Source organism: Calonectris borealis, chromosome 11 (assembly GCF_964195595.1).
Source record: "Calonectris borealis chromosome 11, bCalBor7.hap1.2, whole genome shotgun sequence".
Classification (NCBI taxonomy): domain Eukaryota; kingdom Metazoa; phylum Chordata; class Aves; order Procellariiformes; family Procellariidae; genus Calonectris; species Calonectris borealis.
This window is the reverse complement of record NC_134322.1, coordinates 17,645,133-17,667,834: the sequence shown is the minus strand read 5'-3', so window position 1 is coordinate 17,667,834 and position 22,702 is coordinate 17,645,133. Positions and strand designations below refer to the sequence as shown.

General features: G+C 36.3%; 1 protein-coding gene across 1 annotated transcript in view; it reads right to left on the bottom strand.

Moving 5' to 3' along the window:
• The window catches only part of ENTREP2 (endosomal transmembrane epsin interactor 2), a 153,601-nt gene that overhangs the window by 76,494 nt on the left and 54,405 nt on the right, over positions 1 to 22,702 (bottom strand). Inside the window, exon 2 of the mRNA XM_075160260.1 lies at positions 19,720 to 19,776. Coding sequence (XP_075016361.1) covers positions 19,720 to 19,776 — 57 coding nt within the window. The remainder of the gene's footprint in view (positions 1 to 19,719; positions 19,777 to 22,702) is intronic.

The following is a 22,702-nucleotide window of genomic DNA, read 5'->3' as shown; positions in this document are numbered from 1 at the left end:
TCAGAAATCTAAGATGAGAAAAAAAAAATCTCTTCAATCACAGAATCCTTAGGCTAAAAGGCTTGATGGGCAGTTACTTCTGTTCAGCATGGTGCTATGCGCATTAAGAAGCACCTGTGTTAAGTGGAGCCTGTCCCAGATGAGCTTCCTCTTACTGAGCAACTGGGCTTAGCTAAGGCCGGGAAGATTGCTGGGACTGCAAGATGTGGGCACGGAGCAGAGCTCGAGGAGCAGGCAGAGCAGGCAGTAGCAGCCAGGCTGCACAGAGGGCAGAAGAAACTGTGTTCGGAACCCGACAGACAGAAACAGAGCGGTGTGCTGCCACTCAGAAAATTACTGAGGAAAGCAAACTAGTAAGGATTCCCCACAAAGCTACCTGGATTCTGAGACGATTCATATAAAAACCCTTGAAAAATTTCTATCCTCTCTTCTCTAGTTGCATTATAGAAGGTAACTATTATAGTTTATATTCCAAGAAAAACTGCCTTTAACAGCATATTGATCTTCTCTACCCAGTTCACTACAGTAGAATGCCTAGATAGCTCTACCTCAAATCCGTGGCCAACACAAGGTCCTACCATGAACAAAACCAAAGTGCGGCTCTTCAACTAAGTAAAAAGAAGCATAAGCAGCTAGTAACAGTGGGAAGCCAAAACTAGACAAATTTAGACTAAGATATTGATTTTTAGTATGATTTATTAACCATTGGAATACTGTATCTACAAGCACGACGGAGTGTTCATCACAAAGGCAATAACAGGTAGGATTTTCAGAAATATTTAAAAAAATATTTTGGACTATATGCCACAACTCCAAAGGAAGTTTTGCAGTTCATGATCAAGGTTGTTTGGGCTGTTATTTTAAGAGGTCATAGCACATGATTTTATTGGTCCCTTCTGCCCTTGCAATTTATTCAGCTGTAAAGTATACAACACAAAAATATCAGAAGATAAAACTCAAACTTCATTTAATTACACATTATAGAATTAAATAGATAACTCACACACAGTTTTAAAATTAGCCCATTTTAAAAACTTACTACACAGAAATGGCAATCAAACCCACACTGTTAACTAATGGTTTCCAAGTGCACAAGAAACAACAAAATTTAGCTTCCCATTATTTGCCTCATAATAGAGATTCTTTTGTTTCACGATTCAATTATACCACTTTCAAAATTATTTCTTAACACTTGCCAAGAAGAGACTGATAATGAAAAAGTGTTGGCATTTCAGATCTGTTTAATTCAGCATTCCATGTCTTTTGCCTAAATGAAAATAAAGGTTTGAACAAAAATATTTTCTCTAGGTCTAAAGCAATGTTCTATAGTAAACAGGCAGAAATATTCCCTGCTGTGTGGCACAGCATCAGCCTAAAGTTTTTAATGCTTTTATGTTAAGAACCATAAATTATATACTGTTTTATCCTACAATATATAAAACCATTCAATTCCAGTCATTATTAAGTTAAATTACGTTTTCTCCAGATAAAATCTCGTTTGACTAGATCTAATGAGGCTATTTAACTTTTTAAGAGAAAGCTGAGACTTTGGTATAAATATTAAAATACATGCAACTATTTCTAATTTCAGAGCTAAATATTTCAGATGAAAACCTGTAAAATTAAACTTGGTGTATGTGATTTTATTGACCCTGTTACGGTCCTATTAACTTGTTTTCATTCAAATAGATCTTGTAATTTAATTAATTTAATCACTAGTTGCTTGGTTGTATCTTCATTTCTATATTTCTTCACAAAAATTTTCTGTAGAAAAACCTAACTAGAACTTCAAAAATTATGCTATTTGAGATTATAATAAATATTACTGGTTTTAATTTACAAGAAAAAATTATGCCACTCTCCTACTCTATTTTATTTATTGTTAGAGTAGCAATCAGCTTCGACCAAGAGTCAGCAAGCCGTATCTTCAAAATAATTATCTGAAAGCTGTTGACAAGAGCACCACAGAAAGGGGCACTCTGTGTTTCCAGTAGGATTTGCATCACAAAGAGTAACATCTATTTAAAGACCAGAAGTAGTAGTTTAGCTTCCTCCTGTATCATTGTGTAGTAAATAAAAACAATAATAATAAAGTTAGGGATTTGGTAATGCTTTCCAGGCTTTTCAAGAACCCTGGAATCCAAAATGCGACCTTGTCTCCGTATACAGAAGTACAGAGCGACAGATAAAGGGAAAGATCTATTTACATTAAAACAAATCATCTCTAATATCTCATAATAAGAGTATTACATTCAGTATCTTCAAGAAATTCCCTGTCAGTAAGGCAATTTGCATAGGTGGAAATTCTGATGGCCACACAGATTATCTCCTCAAGTGTGATCAGATTAAAGGACTGCAACACAACAGTGAGTTTAGCATTGTCATATTCTACATCCAACAATATGTTTGTTATTTCTGCAATGCTATATTACAGCAGTATCAATTTACAGTTTATTTTAATATTTTTTAGGGAAGTGTAATATGGGGCCTGATTTAGCAATAAAGCCCTCGTGCTCTCAGCTCAGAAATATTAATTAAGTAGAAATGTGTCAGAACTAGATACTTCAGCATCTATTTGGTTTCTGCTATTTTGATTCTAATTAACACTTTTAACATCTACACCTTTCTGAAGTGTGTTAAAAGGAACAAAGAGTAATTCTTGGAAACTTGGTAACCAAAGCATTTTTCTCCTGAAGCATAAACAAAAGCTACTATACAGAATCTTATAGCTCATGGGGTACTTAAACTGTAATTTGAGAATGAAGCACCAGATGACTTTCAGTCCTATTTGAAAATTAAAAGCTTAGTCCAAACAAGTAATTTCAGTAGTTGCTCTGCTGAGTCATATCATCTCCCTATCATTCTTAGCAGGGCAGCAAACACTTCTAGATCTAGATCTGCAGTAATTATTTTTGATATCAGCCTGTTTCAAACCCTTTTCATGCCCTAACACTAATCCACTCCTCTCTTGTCCCCCGCCTTCTCCCCCACCCCAGTGAGCAGCAACAGAAGTTAACTTGCAGGTTAACTTGCAGGATGAACACGTATCAGGCAAAGGCATTACCACTGCTTTATGCAAATTCATACTAAAAGTCTTACCATTTGCTTTCAAGACCTCTGCACCAAAGGTTCCTGAAATGAATAGATTTCGTGTGTCTGCTAGAAGCCTCCGACCTATAAGGTGTTTGATTGTGTCAATCTGTTCCATGAGTGACCAACACACCCCTTTGCCCCACAACGTTTACATGCTGAAACTGGTTCCCTCAAATTCTCTAAGATTCTGCATGTTGACCCTCGCTACAAAGTATCCAAACTTCCAGGGCTTCCAGTAAATATACAAATATATAAACATACATAAATATAAAACAACAAATTATACTGTAAAATATAAATTATATAATTACATCATACATATAGTATATGCAATATATTGTATATTATTAAATATATTTAAAACTATTAAATATATGTAAAACTTAAAATAGACAATATGACATACAACTTTTCACATTCACTCATTTGAAAAGTGCATTTTATACTGATCTTAACACCAGTGGCCTACAGGCTACTACTATATAAAACAGGAACAAGAAGAGGAGCTTTACTTTTTTGCAGATAAAATTCAAGCTATCTCTTGAAGTATTCAAGTAATGCAACACACTTCCAAAAGCAATTTTAACAAAGCAAAGTTTGCTGGTAATTATTTTCACAGCAGAGAACAAGTTTACGTTTTGTCAAATAATCTATTAAAAGGGCAAGGGGCAGTAACAGCTGGTACACTACAGAACCTCATACAAAGTTTGCCACATGAAAATAAGCACTCAAAAAATCTTTCAATGATCTGCAGTTAATACTGCAATAAAATTGATCAGATAATCTTTACTATATGTGCAGGCAGTCAACAGAAGTCTTTTTGACAAAAAAATTGGTTTATATAGTAGTTCATATTGTCTAATTTTTATCACTGACATTTCCATTTATACATCAGTGCTTCCCTAAATAAAAAAATCCATGCACATGAAATCTAACTTAAAATATTATTTTGAAAGAGAAAGAAAGCAAACAGCACTAACCTACTGTAATGCCACTCAAAATGTTGTCAATTTGAAATGCTTCAAAAATGACTGCTGAAGTTCTACAATCAGGTGGAAAAAGCAGAGTTTAAATCATAAACACTTCAAACATAAATGCTTTCTGAAGAGAACTTTGACCACATAAGCCAGATTTAAAACTTGCAACTACCTCAGCCATACCAGTTTAATCTTCCTTCCGACATATTCTCTGAGGAAGTAAAAATTCAAACTTTTTACAATTACCTAATAAAATACTATTTCTCAAAAATGTTCCATGACAATGGCAGAACACTGTTAGGTTAGGAAAGAAGACATTTTTCTAAATTAGTTTTGTATATAACACAGCAAACAAAACAGCCAGCTAAATCAGTAATTAGAAATTAATATATTAGAAAAAATGTGTGAGTAGTCTAGTAACTTTAAAACAAATCTACATAAGACTGAATTTATACTTCCATAGCAACTGCATTAATAGGGTCCTCCATATATACAATATATTACTTTTTGCAAGTGTCACATTGCTGGAAGGATTCACCTCCATGGAAGTGTTGGTGAAATGCTACTCCATATAAATTAACCTTCCATAACATCTGTAGCGGAATACCCTGAGGAAATAAAAGCTCACGTTGTCCTGCTGACAAGCACAGGCATCAAAAGGCTACACAAGCAGCCCTTCCTGCCAGTAGCATAATTAGAGAGAAGCCAGTTGTAAAGGTCAGATACACAGATATTTCGCATCTGTCTTTCCCCAAATATTAATAGCAATTAACTACTCATGTGCAATTATTCTTATTAATGAACAATTGTGTGGTCTCTCTGAAAGCGATCACACCAGAATACTTTTATTTTTGTCATTAAGGAAGAAGGCTTCTGTCAGGTAAGCAAGGTCAGCAAGCCATGACTGCTAAATTATATCAACAGTACACGAGCATTTTCAGTATCAGGCAGTTTGTGAGGCAAGGCTTCAATGTGGACAGTAGTTTTTCCAAATTTGATTCTAATGTAACCTCATTATAGTTTTGGCTGTTTAAAGCAAAATTGCACAAACCTCTCTATGGAAGACTCACAAGAATAATTTGATGGAGATCCATCAATACACAAACTTTAACATTTCTAAGACCTGCACTCATATATATCTGAGGTAGAACTGAATCCATAAGGTTGTGCAAGATTTTACAGCAAGGAAACCCAAACACTTGATCACAGGCATGTCTAACCCAGGATCGAAACTGTGATTCACCTGGCAAACAAATCCCACTGAAATCAAAGTATTTTTCTTCAACAAACACAGGATAATTAGATTCTCTTTGCATAACGGTGCATCTCCTTCCATCTGTTGCACAAACAAAACTGCAATCACATGAGTTTTGATTGTACAAAGAATGAGGTACCCATCCCCAACTCCATCACCCCCCCCAAATACTTTATATTAGTTCACGCAAATATTTCTTCTACTTTTAAATAAAAACATTTCAAACGCAATTCATCTCGTCTAAAATAAATTTCTGAAGTTACTGTTTCCTCACCATTCTACGTCAAAACACGAAGTTTAACAAATACTTTCCATGCTGCCCAATTAGCCAGCTCCCATGATACCACAAAGATGCAGTTTTACTCCAGTTATCCAAATTAGAGGATGAAAAACATAGTCACCAGTTTTGCCTTTACATACACGGATAAAACAAACACATCAAATTATAATTTTCTTTTCCTAGATTAGAGGCAGAATTTAATTTTTTATGTTATTATAGTGTATACTGTTTACGATGGAAGAAAACCCTGTACGAGGAAGACATGGGAAATGACATGAACAATGTATTTCTATTTACCTGTTCTGAAGAACAGTTCAATTAAAAGCTGATGACCATTAAAAAAGACCTGATCAGCAGAGGGACGGTCTACACTGACTAAGATCCGCAGAGCAGCATCAAATTGCCAGCTCTCCTCCCAGGCTTCCTTTCCTACGTGACTCAGCAGTGTGTACAGAATGATTTCCCGTTTCTCCACGGTGACACTAGGACCACTCCAACTCTCCAGACCCCAGGAGTGGCCCGTCCAACACAGGGGTTTTTTTCACCTTCCCAAGGTAAGCTCTAGCCAACATGTTTTGCTCTACAAACCCTACTGGAGGGGAGGGACTGGCTATAACGTTGACTATGTGAGGCAGAACTGTTTGCTACCGGCAACAATGCCCCGTAGCTGCTCACTGGGCCCTATTAACAAGAGTTCACTCCTCCCACGCAGTCCCTATAGTATACTGCACTGCAGATATGTTTGCGTATCTGTCTGTGTGAATGTACATATACATTTCTTTAGCTCTGTGTGTAAGTAAGTTTCTGCTTCTCCATTCTGTCCATATACAAGAGAAAATTTATCAGGGTAAGGGGAACAACAAAAGGGGGAGAGCAGGCAGACTGCCTATATTATGTATCTCTAATTCTTTTGCCACTTTAGTATTAGAGAAAGTATACAATGTCTTGAGCCATTCTATGTAGGTCCTTTTTATTGTTGTATCCACTTTTACATTCAAGGACCATTCTAGCAAAAAGTAGTCAGGTTTTTGCTGTTTTCTCTACTGTCTGAAGAAGTACCGGAGAAAACCAGTATATATTTTCCTAATGCAAATAAAGCTCTGTTAACAAGAAGCAAATCTTTTGTTTTTCCAGTCAAATGCAAATACCGATTCTCTATTGTGGTTCTGACACATATAGCAGATTAACATATTCTATCCCGTATATTTCCAACTTTTCTAGTACTACGTCAGACAGCATGAACATTTTCCTACCGATTCCTGATAGTTGTCACTCATTCCTATTAAAAAGCAAATCCCTACGTACATAAAATGCTGATAGGACTATACAGATTGGAATATGAATGCAAAACAACCAGATACAGTATAGCTTTATAGCATTTAAAAATTTTAGTAGTGGATATTACAATAAAGCTTTTTTTGGAAATCATATGGCAAAACAACAGAGAGAGAAAAAGAGATCAGCAACTTCATGATACATTTATCTCTGTATTTAGAAATACACTCAAAAACATTTAGATGCTCTGGTCACTTGTACTACCCTAAACTGCAGGTCTACTCAAACAAAACAAAGCCACTGAATTATTCTGATGGGCTGAATTTTTATTAAAAATGCCAAGTTAAAAGAAATGAGATCTCCTAATCCATCTTCAACTCAAATGGAAAAAAAAAAAAAAGTCAAAAAATCAACTTCTTAATTACATCGCTCTTCAAGGAGATCAAACACGATAACAGTACTAATAAACTAGCTAGGCTGATGACCAAACATAGCAGCTGAAGAGATCTCAAAATAAGTCAAAAAACTCAATTGCTGTTTCTCTTAACCAGCTTTCAATACTGCAATGCTGTGGAAATCAGCAAAGACAGAACACCTGTAAAATCACAGGTTAAAAAGAGCTAAGAGACTGCTTCTGACCGTGCTGCCCATGTCCGTTCCCCTGCCACACTGGGAACAGAAATTACAGGAGCTTAAAGGATCTTCCTGGGCCTCTCTAGAATAAAGCCACTACTGCAGTATCTCAGAGGCAGCAGTCGATCTGTGTTTCGCTGCCACACGCAGACAGGGAGTTCAAGGCTCCATATTCCGAGAGGACAATTTTCATTGCTTACTGTCTTTGAACAGAAAAGACATTGTTCTCCTTCCCCCTCCCCTTTTTGGAGGTGGCTCTGTTTGATCACATCCAGCACTGCCCTGAAGAGCATGACGACATCAAGCTTAAAGTCTGGCCAGTTCAGAAGATGAGAACTTTTTTTTGGGGGGTGGTTGGTTTTTTGTTTCTTTGATAGAGTTTGCAGAGCCTATTTAGTCTATCCCTCCCCATCCCGTGAAGAGATAAGATTCCTTACTTCTGGTGAGTAAAAGTTACGTATTTAGTAGAAAATTTGTATGTAACCATAAAACATTTGAAAACAAAACACATTCAGGACAAGCTAATTTAAAAATTGTTGTTTACTACGTTTCTTTGGATGTTAGGATGCATTGTCTCTTTTCCTGAGCACAAAATAGATCCATAAAATGTAGAATTAAACATCTTACAACACATATATGGATAAATTATTATTACTGCTGCTCATGGCTGTATAAAATGGTAGAAAACAATTTTCTACTGTATGGTAGAAAACCTATCACTGCCTGGTTCTATCTAACACTACATTAGATCCCATATTTTAAAAAGTGTCAAAATGCTTTTGCACTTCTACTTTTGAATAGATACACCTATATTATTTATAGATATCAGTCTTTTCCTTTCCTAATATGAAACTGTACTACGACAATGATGAAGAAATTGAACAGATCCTTTTGAGGAGGAGAAGAGGAGGCTGAGGGGAGACCTCATCGCGCTCTACAACTACCTGAAAGGAGGTTGTAGCGAGGTGGGTGTTGGTCTCTTCTGCCAAGTAACTAGCGATAGGACAAGAGGAAATGGCCTCAAGTTGCGCCAAGGGAGGTTTAGATTGAACACTAGGAAAAATTTCTTTACTGAAAGAGTGGTCAGGCCTTGGAACAGGCTGCCCAGGGAAGTGGTGGAGTCACCATCCCTGGAGGTATTTAAAAGACGTGTAGATGAGGCCCTTAGGGACATGGTGTAGTGGGCATGGTGGTGTTGGGTTGACGGTTGGACACGATGATCTTAGAGGTCTTTTCCAACCTGTATGATTCTATGATTCTATGATATTATGATTCTATGAATGAAATGCTAGTAAAATATGAAATATGACAAAATGCAGAAAAACTTTTTTCTGTTCTGAACAGTGTTTAACTACATATCTAGAGACAGACTATATAATTTTACCTCTAAAACCGTATTATTTTATGGTGTAGAAATAGAAAGCATAGCATCCAACTGAGTGCAATTTATTTCTGTTTACATTACTATAGATTTGTGCAGCTTTTCTACCCAAAGATTTTACAACACTGAGCAACTAAATATTGCAATATATGCACAACTAAAATGTTGAACCATAAACATAATTTTTCTCAATCTGGGATCCAGGTAAGTCTGCTAAGTCATTTTAAGTCATCAGTTTAAAATCTTCTGCAATGATTATGCTTTATACACTATAAATAAACAGGGATCAATTGAGTTCAGTGGAAGTCTGAATCTAGTAGCTGTAGGAATTCAGTAGGAAATCAGTCACAGATACCAAAACAGCTTTTGCTTCTACATTACGCTGCGTGTAATCACTTTTGTATTGGTACTCTACAAGGCAGAGATGCCAAAACTAGTAGAAACGTGAAAAATCAGTGAAGTAGTTGGTTTTGCACATATTTTGTTCAATGTATTTATTTACAATTTTAAAATATATTGACTCCTTTACTCTCAAAGCTCATATCTGGCTTCTTTTGACTTTGGAAATCCTTCAGTGCTTCCAAAATTCTTGAAACTACATCAACTATCAGGGCCCAAAGTAGTGATATTTCATTTTTGTAATCTGAAAACTAAAAATATCATCATTTATCTCTCCATCTCCACACAATTTCTGATAAAATGCAATGAATTGTCTTACTACTTTTTACTATTTTTAGAAACCTCTACAGCTGTTAATGAAACTGCTGGAATTGAAACAACTTCCTTTTTGAATATTCAACATCAAATTGTTAATCTTAATTGTTTAAAAAGAATAAACAAACCAACCAAACAAAACACACCAAAACCCCCACTAATCTCTCCCTCTACAGGTTTTAATATGTTTTCTCATTCTGAGTCCCCCAAACATTTCACATTTCCTACTAACTGTTGCAAACTCCTCTTCTCTATAGGTTTGTTCTTGTGGTAAATCTTTTTTTGGTCACTGTCATTCATATACCAAAAATGCAAGTACAGGGTTTTATTTCCCATAATACCAAGAGTAATAATAAATTTAAGGTATCTTACATTTAATGTTCACTCTATTTTGAGAATTAGGGGCTTGCTTTCCCTCAGAAGTTCTCTCCACTTGACATGTCAGCCTGCACTTTCATGAAATATCACTCAAGAAAGTAAACAATGTGCTCTTGTTGCACATCTCAAATATTTTACAAAATACACATTAACAATTAGATCTGTTCCTCTTTATGAAGGTATAATTTTGTAAAACAAGTGACTCGGTTTTTAGCCTTTTAACATTTCTATACTTGTATCTAGTCTTTGAAATGCCCCAAATTTTCTTGTGCTGGTATGGTTCAACAAACATTTCTTATTCATCTTGTGAAATGCATTTAACCATAGTTGTGCCTTAAATATAAAGTTATAACCAACTCTCAGGGTTTAAGAGTAGTTAATTCTTTCATTCCTTATGGCTTTATGGTCAGAAGCTACACACGGTAAAATTAAGAACAGGAAAGGGACTTAAATATCCATAATGTGAAAAAATTACTCAAGACTGAAAGGAAAGTTACTTATGGAAGCAAAGGTAAATAATGTGACATTTCCAGCGTATAAAAAAAAGCAAACAATAAAGATGACTGCAGACTTCTGAAGAATGAACTAAGTATTTTACTGAAAGACAGATAGAGACATCCCTAAACAAAAATAATTTATTTTCCTCAGTGCTTACAAAGGAAGTGAGGCAGATGTCAGAAACCAAGATTAATTTACCAAGGAGGAAGAAGAAATGCTGAAAGAAACCAGACTCACACCAAGAAAGAGTTGAAGAAATTAGACTGCGCAAAGGCTGCCAAAAACTCCAGGACCAGATGGGATGCAGCCTGCATCTCTAAAAGAAGGAGCAAATGAGATGGAAGAACCATTAGCAGATATATTTAGAAAGCGTGTGAGAACAGGGGAATTACTGATGGACTGAAGAGAGGCAAATGTAGCACCCATACCATACTCTTCATTATAAGCAGCAGCAATGATACTGGAACTGTGACAGTTTCCTATTGCATGGTACTGTGCTAGCATTAACTGCTGCCATGGCAACATGACGGAACGGGAGCAGATGGGGAGTAGAAGGGTCTGTTTAAGGGTAATTAAGACGTGCTTGTTTAGGAAGGGGCAAGTGGTATGCCCCAGCAGGCTTTGTCTGCTCTTCAGGAAAAGCTGCTGGTGGTCTTTTAAAATTTTGCCACTGGGGATAACTAATTAGCAGATGGATGCACAACAGAGGAGTCTAGATCCTGACATGGGTGACAGCTGGTGGTAGCTGGGCCCAGGAACAGGCAGCCTTTTATGAAAGGGTAGCAGAGAGATGCAGACAGATGGATCCAGGCAAGAAAAAGCTGTAAGAAGTGTTAACCTGTAAAAGGAGACATAGAATGTTCATTCTAAAGAGATGCTTCACTCTGTGACACCTTTTCTCCCCCTTACACAGATTTCTTTGATTCATTTCCTCTGTTTTCATCTCAAGTGTTGTCTCTTTCTCTCCCAGTTCACAGCTTTACTGGGTCATTCTCCATTTTTTTTTCCTTCTTCCTCTTCTGTCAGATATATTCTTATAAAATGGCACTGGGAGTAGGTTTTTCTGTCAGTTGTTTCCATATACTAGAGAAGAAAGAAGGCAATCAGCAGTCTTAGGAAAAAAAAACAGCAATAGGTGAGACAGCGCACTATTAAAAAATCTAAATGTTTATGTTAATCTACATGCAAAAAGCAATTTGGGACATGAATATAATCAGAGTTTACACACACTGTAATTGCGAACTTTGAAGACCACACTTTCCAGATCCCCTACTTGGGTCCGACAAGAGGCATTAATTCACGGCCTCAGCCAGCAGTTCATACACTGGGAAACATCTCCCAGGGCAGGGGACACAGGTGGAAATTCCAGCCAACCTCTGACTTCCCCACTTCACACACACATGTGCACACCATGTAAAAGCTCTTCTTTTTGGCAACCAAAAGTTGCACGAAAGCACAACACTTACACTTGGTAATAGAGAGGAAGACTGGAGAAATGCAAGACCAACAGCTTAAATAAGAGGAAACGAGTCAATAACAGAGTGTCCAAAACTAATGAAGATTCAGAAAAGGCCAATTTTAGAAAGAAAACAAAACAAAACCCTCAAAAGCCTCAGATTTAAGGCACGTACATCTGTCAAGAGGATCCAGATAGGAAAGCTGATAATATTTGACAGACCTTTTTCTAGCCACCCGAAGTTACTCCCCATTTATGATCCATGCATAGCATCAGAAAAGGCCTCAGGAAAGCCATCAGAAAAGGCTAAAGCCAGAAACAGCATCCAGAGGTTGTAGCACTTTAACCTAAGAATAAAATTAAGCTTAACTGCACTATTAAAGAGTTTTGGAGAAAACACCATTTACCTCACCGTGTTAATGCATAGCAAATAAAATACTGTATGCTATTAATTTCCACAGACTGATCACCAATATCAAAGTTCAAGCTAGAGTGTGCAAGTGTGGTTGATCAGATAACTTCTATTTTCCGAATAACTGCGCAAACATCACTAGGGCATGTTCCTGCATACTCACATCTAAAATTATATGCATCTTTTACAAGTATCTTTGAAATCTACTTTGAGAAGCGCTCCAGTAAATCTGATCACTTGAATCTTCACAGAAAAACAAAACACAAATATCAGCACAAGCACAGCCAAAACTAGTCACTAAATATAGCACAGCTATATAAAATATTTATAATTTTTACCTAGTTATGTTATTCATCAAGGTAATTTAGTAACAAAACCCTAAGAAATCCCCATTTGTTTCACATACAGTTGGTTATTTCTTCAAGTATTTGGAAATGAAAATTTATGCATAGAGCATAAAAATACCCTAATGAAAGGAAAGAGTAAACATTGTGGTTGTCCTGCTACTACTAAAACTTTAACTGCTGCCAGAAGCTGAGGAAAGAAAAAAATTTGAAATATCTACAACTAACTTTTATGGGAATGGCTCAATCGGGATGCAGTTTAGGGTGCCTAAAGCAGACCTGTTCAATTGCAGTTCTGTTTCTGTTCTCTCCTATTCCTCTCTGCTGCTCTTCTCACTAAAGTCTCCAGTCCGAGAACAGCATTCAGTAAATTAAAAATGACCTCCTTGGAGCATCTGAACACTTACCAATCCAAATTCAACCTAAGAAGACACAAAAGAGATCCACAGGTTCTGCCATGCATTTCACGTAGGGTGCTGGAATGTAGCCAGATAAATGGCAAGTACTCCTATTTCTCTAAAGAAGTTTCCTACAGACCACTGGCAGTTACTAGAACCAGGGTAGGAAGGGTACATACATCCTCAGAAATGAGTAAGGAAGAAGCAAGAATGAAAGAATGACAGTTACTGGCTGATTGAAAAGGCCCTAAAATCTGATAATCACTAGCCTGGATTGGTGGCAAATTGTTTTTTTTTTTTAAACAAGGAAAGAGAATTTATTACAAAAAAAAAATCTGCTTTCAAATTGATATAACCTGGAATATGGTTATCATATTTAATATGATACCATATTAACCTCATTTTTAGATACTGTCTCACAGACTTTTGGTATAACAACAGTCACACTGCAGTAGTGTGCAGAGATAGTTGATCTGGTTTGGTTACCAGAGCGGTATAGCCGTGTTATGCTTTACACAACTAGCCCTCAGTAAATGAGAGAAAAAGAAGTGAAGAGACAAAGAAAACTTAACTATGTCCCAACTACAGGAAAAGATTATTTACAGCTCACACTTTCTTCACCAAAGTCATTCAAATCTAAGATACAAATCTATTGTAAGTCAGGATTAGTTATGGTGCTTATGGCACTATATTTAAAAATTACACTAAAAAATTAGAGATTCCATTGTGTGATTTCTTATTGGCATGCTTTTGGTTCACTAGCACTCCTCTCTGCTCATCCAGGTCCTGTACTGCTTACAGCTTTTGATTTCAGTCTCCCTCGTGTTGCCAGACTCACATTTTAATTCCTCCTTCTTGTCCTAGTCCTCTGCCTTTCTCTTCCCCTTGATTTAGCATTCAGCTCCTCTGAATCTGAGTATTTTCCTTCCATGCTCCTAGAAGAGGTCAAAGAAAAACACTCTGCTCTCAGTTTCAAAGCCTGGGTTCACACTCCAGTCCACACCAGCTCTGAGCAAAATTTACACCTGTGTATTAGAAGAGCTACTTTGTGAACCAGCATTGGATTTGGTTTGTTGTAGAAGCGATAACAGCTTTCCAAGTTTCTTTCTGAAAGCAAGCAATACTCAGCATTCAGCCATATCCCAGTTTGCAAAACGCTGTATGCAAGATGTAGTTGTTTTTATCCTGTGTTTTGTTAACCTTTAAACTAATGCTTCAGCCTCAAGGACGACTGTTTGTCTAATAGCAGGGTTCCTAAAGAACACCTTGATCAACGAATTCAAAGAATACGCATGCTGAAATGATACTGCAGAGTGATCAAGGAATATGTTAAAGCAGAGTGATATTCTGCATCTCATCTCAACATCACATAAGTATCAAAGCCAACAATGACATACACGGTGATGGATACCTTTAGCCTCTGCCATTCTCCCAGGGTGTACATTTTTTTACTTGTTTTTCTCTTACAGTCTTGACCCATTTATGCTAACATTACCTCTCCACTACATAGGTTATCTATTTATTCCAGCTGCCAAAACCAAATCTCTGCTTGGAGAGGGGGAAAAAAGAAAAAAAAAAAAAAAAAGACTTTTTCAATCAGATTTCATCTGAAAGGAAGCTGTAAATTCTCTTACCAGAGCTTAAAAATACATGTCTCATCACTTAAGCTACTCTAGGACCTCAGCTTCAATAGTATGGCCAGAAACATGTCAACACCTCACATCACTGAGAAGAATATGGGAAACTTACTTATATGTTATTTCTATACATTTTATGTATCACCTGTTTCCTGGGGTTTGGTTGTTTCTGCTGTACTCAGCAGTGATATCTAGTGATAGGATATAATCAATGAGGAAACATTTGGACCAGTTTTACAGATCCACGCATCTTGTGGGGCAAGTGTGTATGTAGATGTATTTATTTAAAATTATTAGTAATTTCTTTTTTACAACAGGTATATATCTTTTTCTACTGATTTTTACTGAAAAAAGAAACTGATTTAAGTCTGGTATTCAAATAGTTCAAGTTTTTCACAGGACTTCTAGAAAGAAAATCTCCCATTTTGCAGGGGGACTACCAGGCTGGCCCAAGACAAGTATTTTCTAACAAAGTCAGTTCAGTATTTGACAGATTCTTACACAGGTGCAGTCTGAGACCTTGCACAGCAGTTCATCCTTGTGCCTGATGTGCAGGTTGAACTGTTGCTATTTAGGATGACTCCTCTTTTATTTTTCTTAAATGATGAAAATCCTATCTGCTTATCAAAAAAAAAAGAAGAAAGAAAAAGAAAAAAAAAGCATGAAGTAATGGTTCATTTGAAGGGATAATGCATTGAAAACAGAGCGTCCCCTTCCAGTTAAGCCAAAATACAGAAATCAGGAAACATCCTGAAAAACAAATGTACAGACCAGATTTTTAAGCCTTTATAACCCAGGCTAGTTACTAAAGGTATATGCACAGATTTGCATGTTCACTGATGCATGAAACTGTATCTGGAATGCAGATTTCATAGGCAATGCTTTTAAATAGCTATTCTAAGTAATCAAGATCATTTATTAATAAGTATTGTGTTGTGTTCACTGACATTCACAGACGTTAAAAAAATACGTTTCTGTTCCTTGAAAAAAAAAAATTAAATCTATCAGTTTATTGTAAAAGCTTTCAGTTAGAAATGTAAAAATATTTTTCTGGGATCACCCAAATGCCAGATGGCAACAGAGAAGCTTTCTACTCAATTCACAGGCTGAATTAATCTCCTTAGCACAAATAGATTTGCAATTACCATAGAATGTTACAGAAAAATAATCTCAGTGCACAGTTAGTTTTGTACAAGGTAATTCAGCCTCAGGAGCTACACAAGCTCTCCGCCAATTCTCAGACTCTTCTGCAAATCACAAGGAAACAAATTCCTATTTCGACACAGCATTTTAACCTTAAGGAGCGGTACTGACACAGCCAGCACTTAGTTTCCAAATAAGGGACTCTTCAAAGATTTCCTCAAAGCATTACAAATTCTCTGAGATTTCGTAATTAAAAATACAGAAAACTTAATAGAGAAACATCTGAAATATATGGAAAATACTGTTCAAAATTAATGCACAAGCCATTTAAAGATCTCCTTTGCCCAGGTGTCTCCTCTGGTAAATGTAAATACTGGTTTGATAACAGACACTGATTCCTTCTATATATAAAGTATTTTGGCAACATAAGCAACTGATGGCTAGGTGGTGACCAATAAAATTCAGATAAATTAACAAAATCTGGTGAATCCTTCAGATAATTAAGTTATGCAAAGACACTTTAGCATGAGAGCTTCTATGTGTAATTAAATTTCTGCACATTAACATCACAATAAAATTTTCTTAGTGCGTACACAATTTGTAAATCTTCTACTGAATGTATAATACAAAACACCACTCATGCTAATATCTTGGAAATACGCAACTATTCTCAGTTTTGACTTTGGTTCCAAGGTGTTAAACCATGCAACCACCCACTCATTTCTATACCAATACTACATAACACATTTCTGGTAAGATACAGTCAGAAATTAATGGCTGATGAACTACTATATTTGTGTGTATTGCTTCTTCAACTTCCTCTTTTTGCCTGCAGAAAATAATAAATTTGCAAAGAAAAGACACTGCATCTGTGAAAAAAATTGTATGAATACAGCGATGAGCAAACCAGAATCATCAGCATGAGGGGTTGACCCCGGCCAGCAGCTAAGCACCACACAGCTGCTCACTCACTCCCCCTTGCAGCAGGACGGGAAGAGAATCGGAATAGCAAAAGTGAAAAAACTCGTGGGTCGAGATAAAGAGAGTTTATAAGCGAAGGAAAAAACCAAAGAAAGTGATGCAGAGCGGGAGAAAGAGAAAGCCTTGATGCTGTGCAAGTACTGCTCAGCAATAGTCAAAACACTGGTGTGTTATCAACCCTGTCTTGGCCACAAATCCAAAACAAGCAGGAAACCTTAAAATATTATCAGAGTTTCACCAGTTTTCAGGACATCACAGATGGTATAGGATTTAATTTTATAAAACTTTATTCATGGCTTCAAATGATAAAACTATCTTTCTTTTTGTTATTGCTCTTTGCAATGTCAGATTTCGTAAACATTGCAACAAAAAGAGATGTATATTGTAATTGATTATATAGTTGTTTATAGTACTACAAATTAGGTTGAAAGGTTATTATTGACCATATGTATTTTGCATATATATTGTATAAGCAGATCACAAGAAATACGACTCATTAGCAGTTGTTGGTACTCTGTACTATGAGGTTGTAAAGTTATACAGTATTAATTGCTTAATCAGAACAAATAATCGTCCTGCACATGTGGGATCCAACTGCTAAAAGGAATTTGCAATTCAACGAGGAAAAACAGACATTATGTAGCTGCAGAACTATTAGCACTGGCCATTGCACAGCTTAATCACACACAGAGGCAAAAACCATCATCCCTGTCCCCTATTCCTCCGACTGATTATTATACCACCACCAAATGCCAATACAGAAATACAGAAGAAAAACAATCAGGATCTAACTCATGAGCACTAAGCTTACTCTTGGAAATAAGTAATTTCCTCGAGTAGACTTTAGGAAGGTGAGCTGTTCTGAGAGTATTAATGCTACCATTTACTATTTCTTCCCTTCTATATTTATTTCCTTGAATGATACTGACCACGACTGCCTATTTACATTTCACTGAGTGAACTGATATCTGAACGCCTGGCTGAATTTACAATATGCAAGCGTTCAGGAATCAAAGCAGCCAAGTCTCAATGGGCCTGAATAACATTTCTGATGCATGAATATTGTTTATTCCAATGACGTAAGCAGCAATTACAGTTGCTTACGAGCAACTATTTTGAAAAGTCATAGGGTTAGTTAGATTTGACAGTTGTACAAGCACTCAATTCAGAGGAATTATTTTAGTTTTAATAGTTTGTAATATGTGAGCAGTAAAGTGTAACCAGTGATGACCAGAGAAATACTGGGGCAACCAAATGACCACTCCCACCCTGTTCGTGTATTCTCATACACACATTCATTGTTTCTTTGTTTTTAAAAAATTAAATGGAAAAGTCTGAGAAATTCTGAATATTTTTACTTGATGACTACCCATTTATGACACATCAGTCTTTTGATATGTTCTAATGTGAAAGCTCTCCCTGCTCATCAATGGTGAGTAACAATTTGTCTTTTTTTGTATTTCAGTCCAGAAGCCTGCCTGCTACTTTTCTCATGGGCGCTCATTAAACATTTCACTAATTTGCTTCACTTTGACCTCATTTTGGGCACATTTATCTTGCTATCAGGCAGCTTTCTACATGATATAGAGTTAATCTGTTGGTAAAAACACCGACCAGTAAATCAATACAAACTCAATCTGTCCTTTCTTTAATAACAATAAAAAGTGAATTATGGAAAGGGAAAGAAAAAAAAAATAACGTATCAGAAGCTCTAACACTACTGCTTTAGTTCATAATACTGAAAGATATACCTGAAGATCTAATTAGGCTTATTCTTATTAATACAGGCCTTTCCATTTCGTACTTTCCATTATATTCTGTTTTCTTGGGACTATCTTCAGTATTAACTATGTTACAAATGTTACATATGTTACTATGTTGCATATGCACACTTTTTCAAAGGCAACATTTACATGCTAATACATCCTTACTGACACAGTCATCTCACCTTTTTAGTAAGACTGATTTGAATCTAATATTGCTTTGTGTTAATAGGTTAATTGAAAATCTATTAGCATGCGCATACAAAGCATAGTTTTCTTTATTAAGTAACTACGTGAATCTCACAACAGAATACATCGTGTAGCTGAAAATTGTTTTGCAGACAAAGAAGAACAGCTACTAGTTTGGAATATGCTTTTTTGCCATCCAGATAATTGGTTAAAAAGATTTCTCTGCGGTGCAGTTTTAGGCAAGTTAAGTTGAATGCAAGGATAAATGCAGACCAACAGCCTGTTTGTCTAGAACAACAGTGACAGACTAAACACTTCTCTAAGTTCAGTATTAATTTTTAAAATATATTAATAAACAAATTATTGAAAATTATAACATATTTCATGAATATCTATTAATCCAAGCCATAATGCAGTATTGAGCGTATCTACTAGGCAGCAATGCTCACTATTTTCAGCCATTTTTAATTTCACACCATCAACTACAGTATGATTGTTGCCTTTCTTTAAACATAGACATTTATCAAAATGTTTATGATTCATTAGTTCTTACATTTAAGTTACTAACCCGTATGCTATCACTTTTTAACAGAGATAGAACTGTAACAATGGCAAGGAAGGGGCAGTAGATATCCGCATTCTTTTACACATAACGAATATCACGGCTCTCCAAGACTTAAGTACAGATAGAAGAAAAATATTATTGTCTCCTAGATTGTTTACGTAATACAACCTCCAAGTCCCAAAAATTTTGTACTAAGTGTTTAGAAATACTAGGATACATTACAGCACTGGAAAATCATCCCCAGAGGCTCTACATAAAGACAAAATCACTGGTAGTTACTTCCACAGAATCCTTTAGTTGCTTTTCTAAAGTCTGTATGACACGATTAAAGCCACATTGCCACTCACCACAAGTGAAAGGGGCCTCTTCCATGAAACAACACCAATCAATCCTGACAACAGCACCTGTAATAAAGAGAGCAGAGTCACCAAAGAGACAAGGGGTTTATACCAGTGTCATTAAAAAATAATAGTAAGTATTAAGATGAAGTTTAATACACAGTCATGATGTGTATTTCCAGAGTGCTGGAAACAAACTGCTAAAAAGATAGTTTTCATTTTATTCTCAATAAAAAATAAATAGAAGTACTACTAAGCTGTTTTTAAAACAAATTTCAATCCAGCTGCCAGATCCAATTAGTTCAGATCAGATCACGATAAGGCTTCAAACATCCTATTTTTAGGATGTCCAAATTTTATCAGCACTAAAGGAGAATAAATGTTTAGGGTAAATTTTCTTGTAGTCTGTTAGCATCATTGAAAATTAGCTCACAAAAAGGGGAGTAAAGATAGGACAATCCCAAAATCAGCCAGGGTATCCAGCTAAATTAGCAAAAGGGTTTTTTTGTTTTGTTCCACCCAGCTACCCAAACAACTACACTACTTGATCTTATGTTTGAAAAAGCCCACATACATTCATTTAAAACCTATATTTAACCTATATTTAACATACATTACCCCCTCCAGTTCAAGCCAAAAGCAAGTGGAATTCAGACCTTGATACACCTAAGCTGATCTTAGGTACTTTAAAATAAGTTACAGTTGAGACACCATAAGCTTTACATACAGTTAAAAATAGAGAGAGGAAAATAAAGAAATTGGAGCAATGGGGTGAGGGATATTGACTCTGGGGTGGAAAAAAAGGGCGGGGAGGAACCTTTTCATTAGGACATTTAATTAAAAAAATTAGTAAACTAGAATACAAATAAAATGCAGAGAAAAGAATACATGGTGTATTTATTTCATGAGTCTGCAGTGTTATTTTTTTCACCTCAGCTTGTGTAAAGAATTTGTCTACCTGTAACTCGTATACTTAGCTAGGCTGATACAATCATCATGAAATCCTCCTGTGATTGCTTAGAATAAGCTCTAATATCGTTATTGCTCTCTACAGACCTTTGATATTCAAAAGGGAGGAAGCCCAGAAGCTAATGAATACACTTTTCCATGAAATCATATTCAAGGTTGGTTGAAATTCAAATGCCAGAAAGTCACCATTCCCACTATGTCATGCTTTACTAGCGATCTTTTAGGTATAATAATAGTAAAGCATAATAATTAAAAATGCATCTATATCTAGCCACCACAGAAGCAATGCACGCTGTACTGGGAACCAGGCTGGAAACAGTCTTGTCTACTGATGCTTGGTGTGAATGCGAGAGAAAGAGCTGTTGGTTACACGGAGAAGTTGGGTTGTGGAGTGCCCAGTTTAAGCTTTCACTATGCCTAGTCTGTGGACATTCATACTGTGAGCATGTTTCAAACATATTTCACAACTTGATAATATCCACAGCTGCTGCGGTTGTTGAAAACTTTATTCAGGAAGACAGCATGTTGGAAAATGCACCTTTCGATATTTTCTTTAGCAGCTATGCCACTAAAAAGAAGCTCAGATAAGGTTTCACAGTAAAACCTCAATGTTAATTTTTAAGCCAGGTACAAATGCAACAGATGAGAAGGCATAAACACACAGTAAAAAGTGAACCAAAATCAGATTATGGATGCCAAAGACTATACAGATAATCCCTACATGCAAATATGCATAGTTCATATTCTACAGCATAAAAGCTACATATCAGCTACATACTTTGGGGTGCTGGCCAAGTCAGGGAAAAGCTAAGAATTCCATTTCTGCAGTTAATTAAATTTGCTCACACAGCTGCATTAGCTTATTATTGCTGTATGGTAACTGTCTCTGGGCTGATAGTCCTGTAACGTGAAACTGCACTCAAGAAGGTAAAATGACAGGGTTAGCTGGTTTGACTGCAGGCTAGACAGCAACATGCTCTCAATTAAATAAATGGGATGGCTGAAATTGTGAAGTTATTAAAGAAAGCCCTTTAGGAAAAATAAGAAATTGCCTTCCAAAACAGCGTATGTATTGATACATAGAATACTCATACACAAGCCAGTATTTCTCAGTCACCAAGTCCTATGTTCAGAGTCAAGACATTCTAGTGTGCTACCCATGAGCAGCAAATCCTTACTTTCATTCACTGTGCTACCTCCCTGTTAAACCTCTCCCCCTCCTGTCTGACAGCTGTGGCATTGCACACCCCTGAAGATGGAGGAAGGGAGATGATCCTTTTTGTTCAGCTGAACTACAACAGCGTTTGACCTTTACAGAGGCGTTGCAAGATGAAAGAGGTACGCGTGTTCTTCTATGGAAAAGGAGAGCTTCCTGGCACTCGCCCTACTGCTCACCACGCAAAAGGTCAAGCACAGTCAGGCCAGTTGACAAGCTCTCAATATGCACTGATGATAGACACCAAAACTCTGTGTTCCACCTGTGTCTTTAATATTGTCATTATACGGGTTCACCTCAACAATGCTGTAATGTGATTTTCTAAACCTCATTAGTCCCCAATACCACTGTAGTTACCCAAAAGCTTATTTTGCTTCGAGACATAGTTATTTCCAGTGCCTTCAACACTTTAGACCACAGTACACACAACTATATAATTAGGAAAAAAGCACAAAGAGAACATCACATACCAACATTTGTTAGAATACATCAAATGATTATCAAAATAGAAATTTAAAGAAGATTTCTTTTGGTCTTGCAGAAGACCAGGAATTTAAAAATAAAAAACTCAAACAAACCACCCTTAACATTTTATTTTCTCTTCAGTTTTTACTTCTTATAAACACAATGCCAATATTGAATAAAGTAAAAAGAACCACACTTGGGTTATATACAAAAGCAGGAATTACTTGAACAGTAGTACGTAACTTACAGGCCCAAAAGACCTTACAATAATATCCAACGCTTACTTCATCGGAAGCGGTATGTAAAACACATGCTTGGTTTCACAAGGTTAAAAGCTGAGAA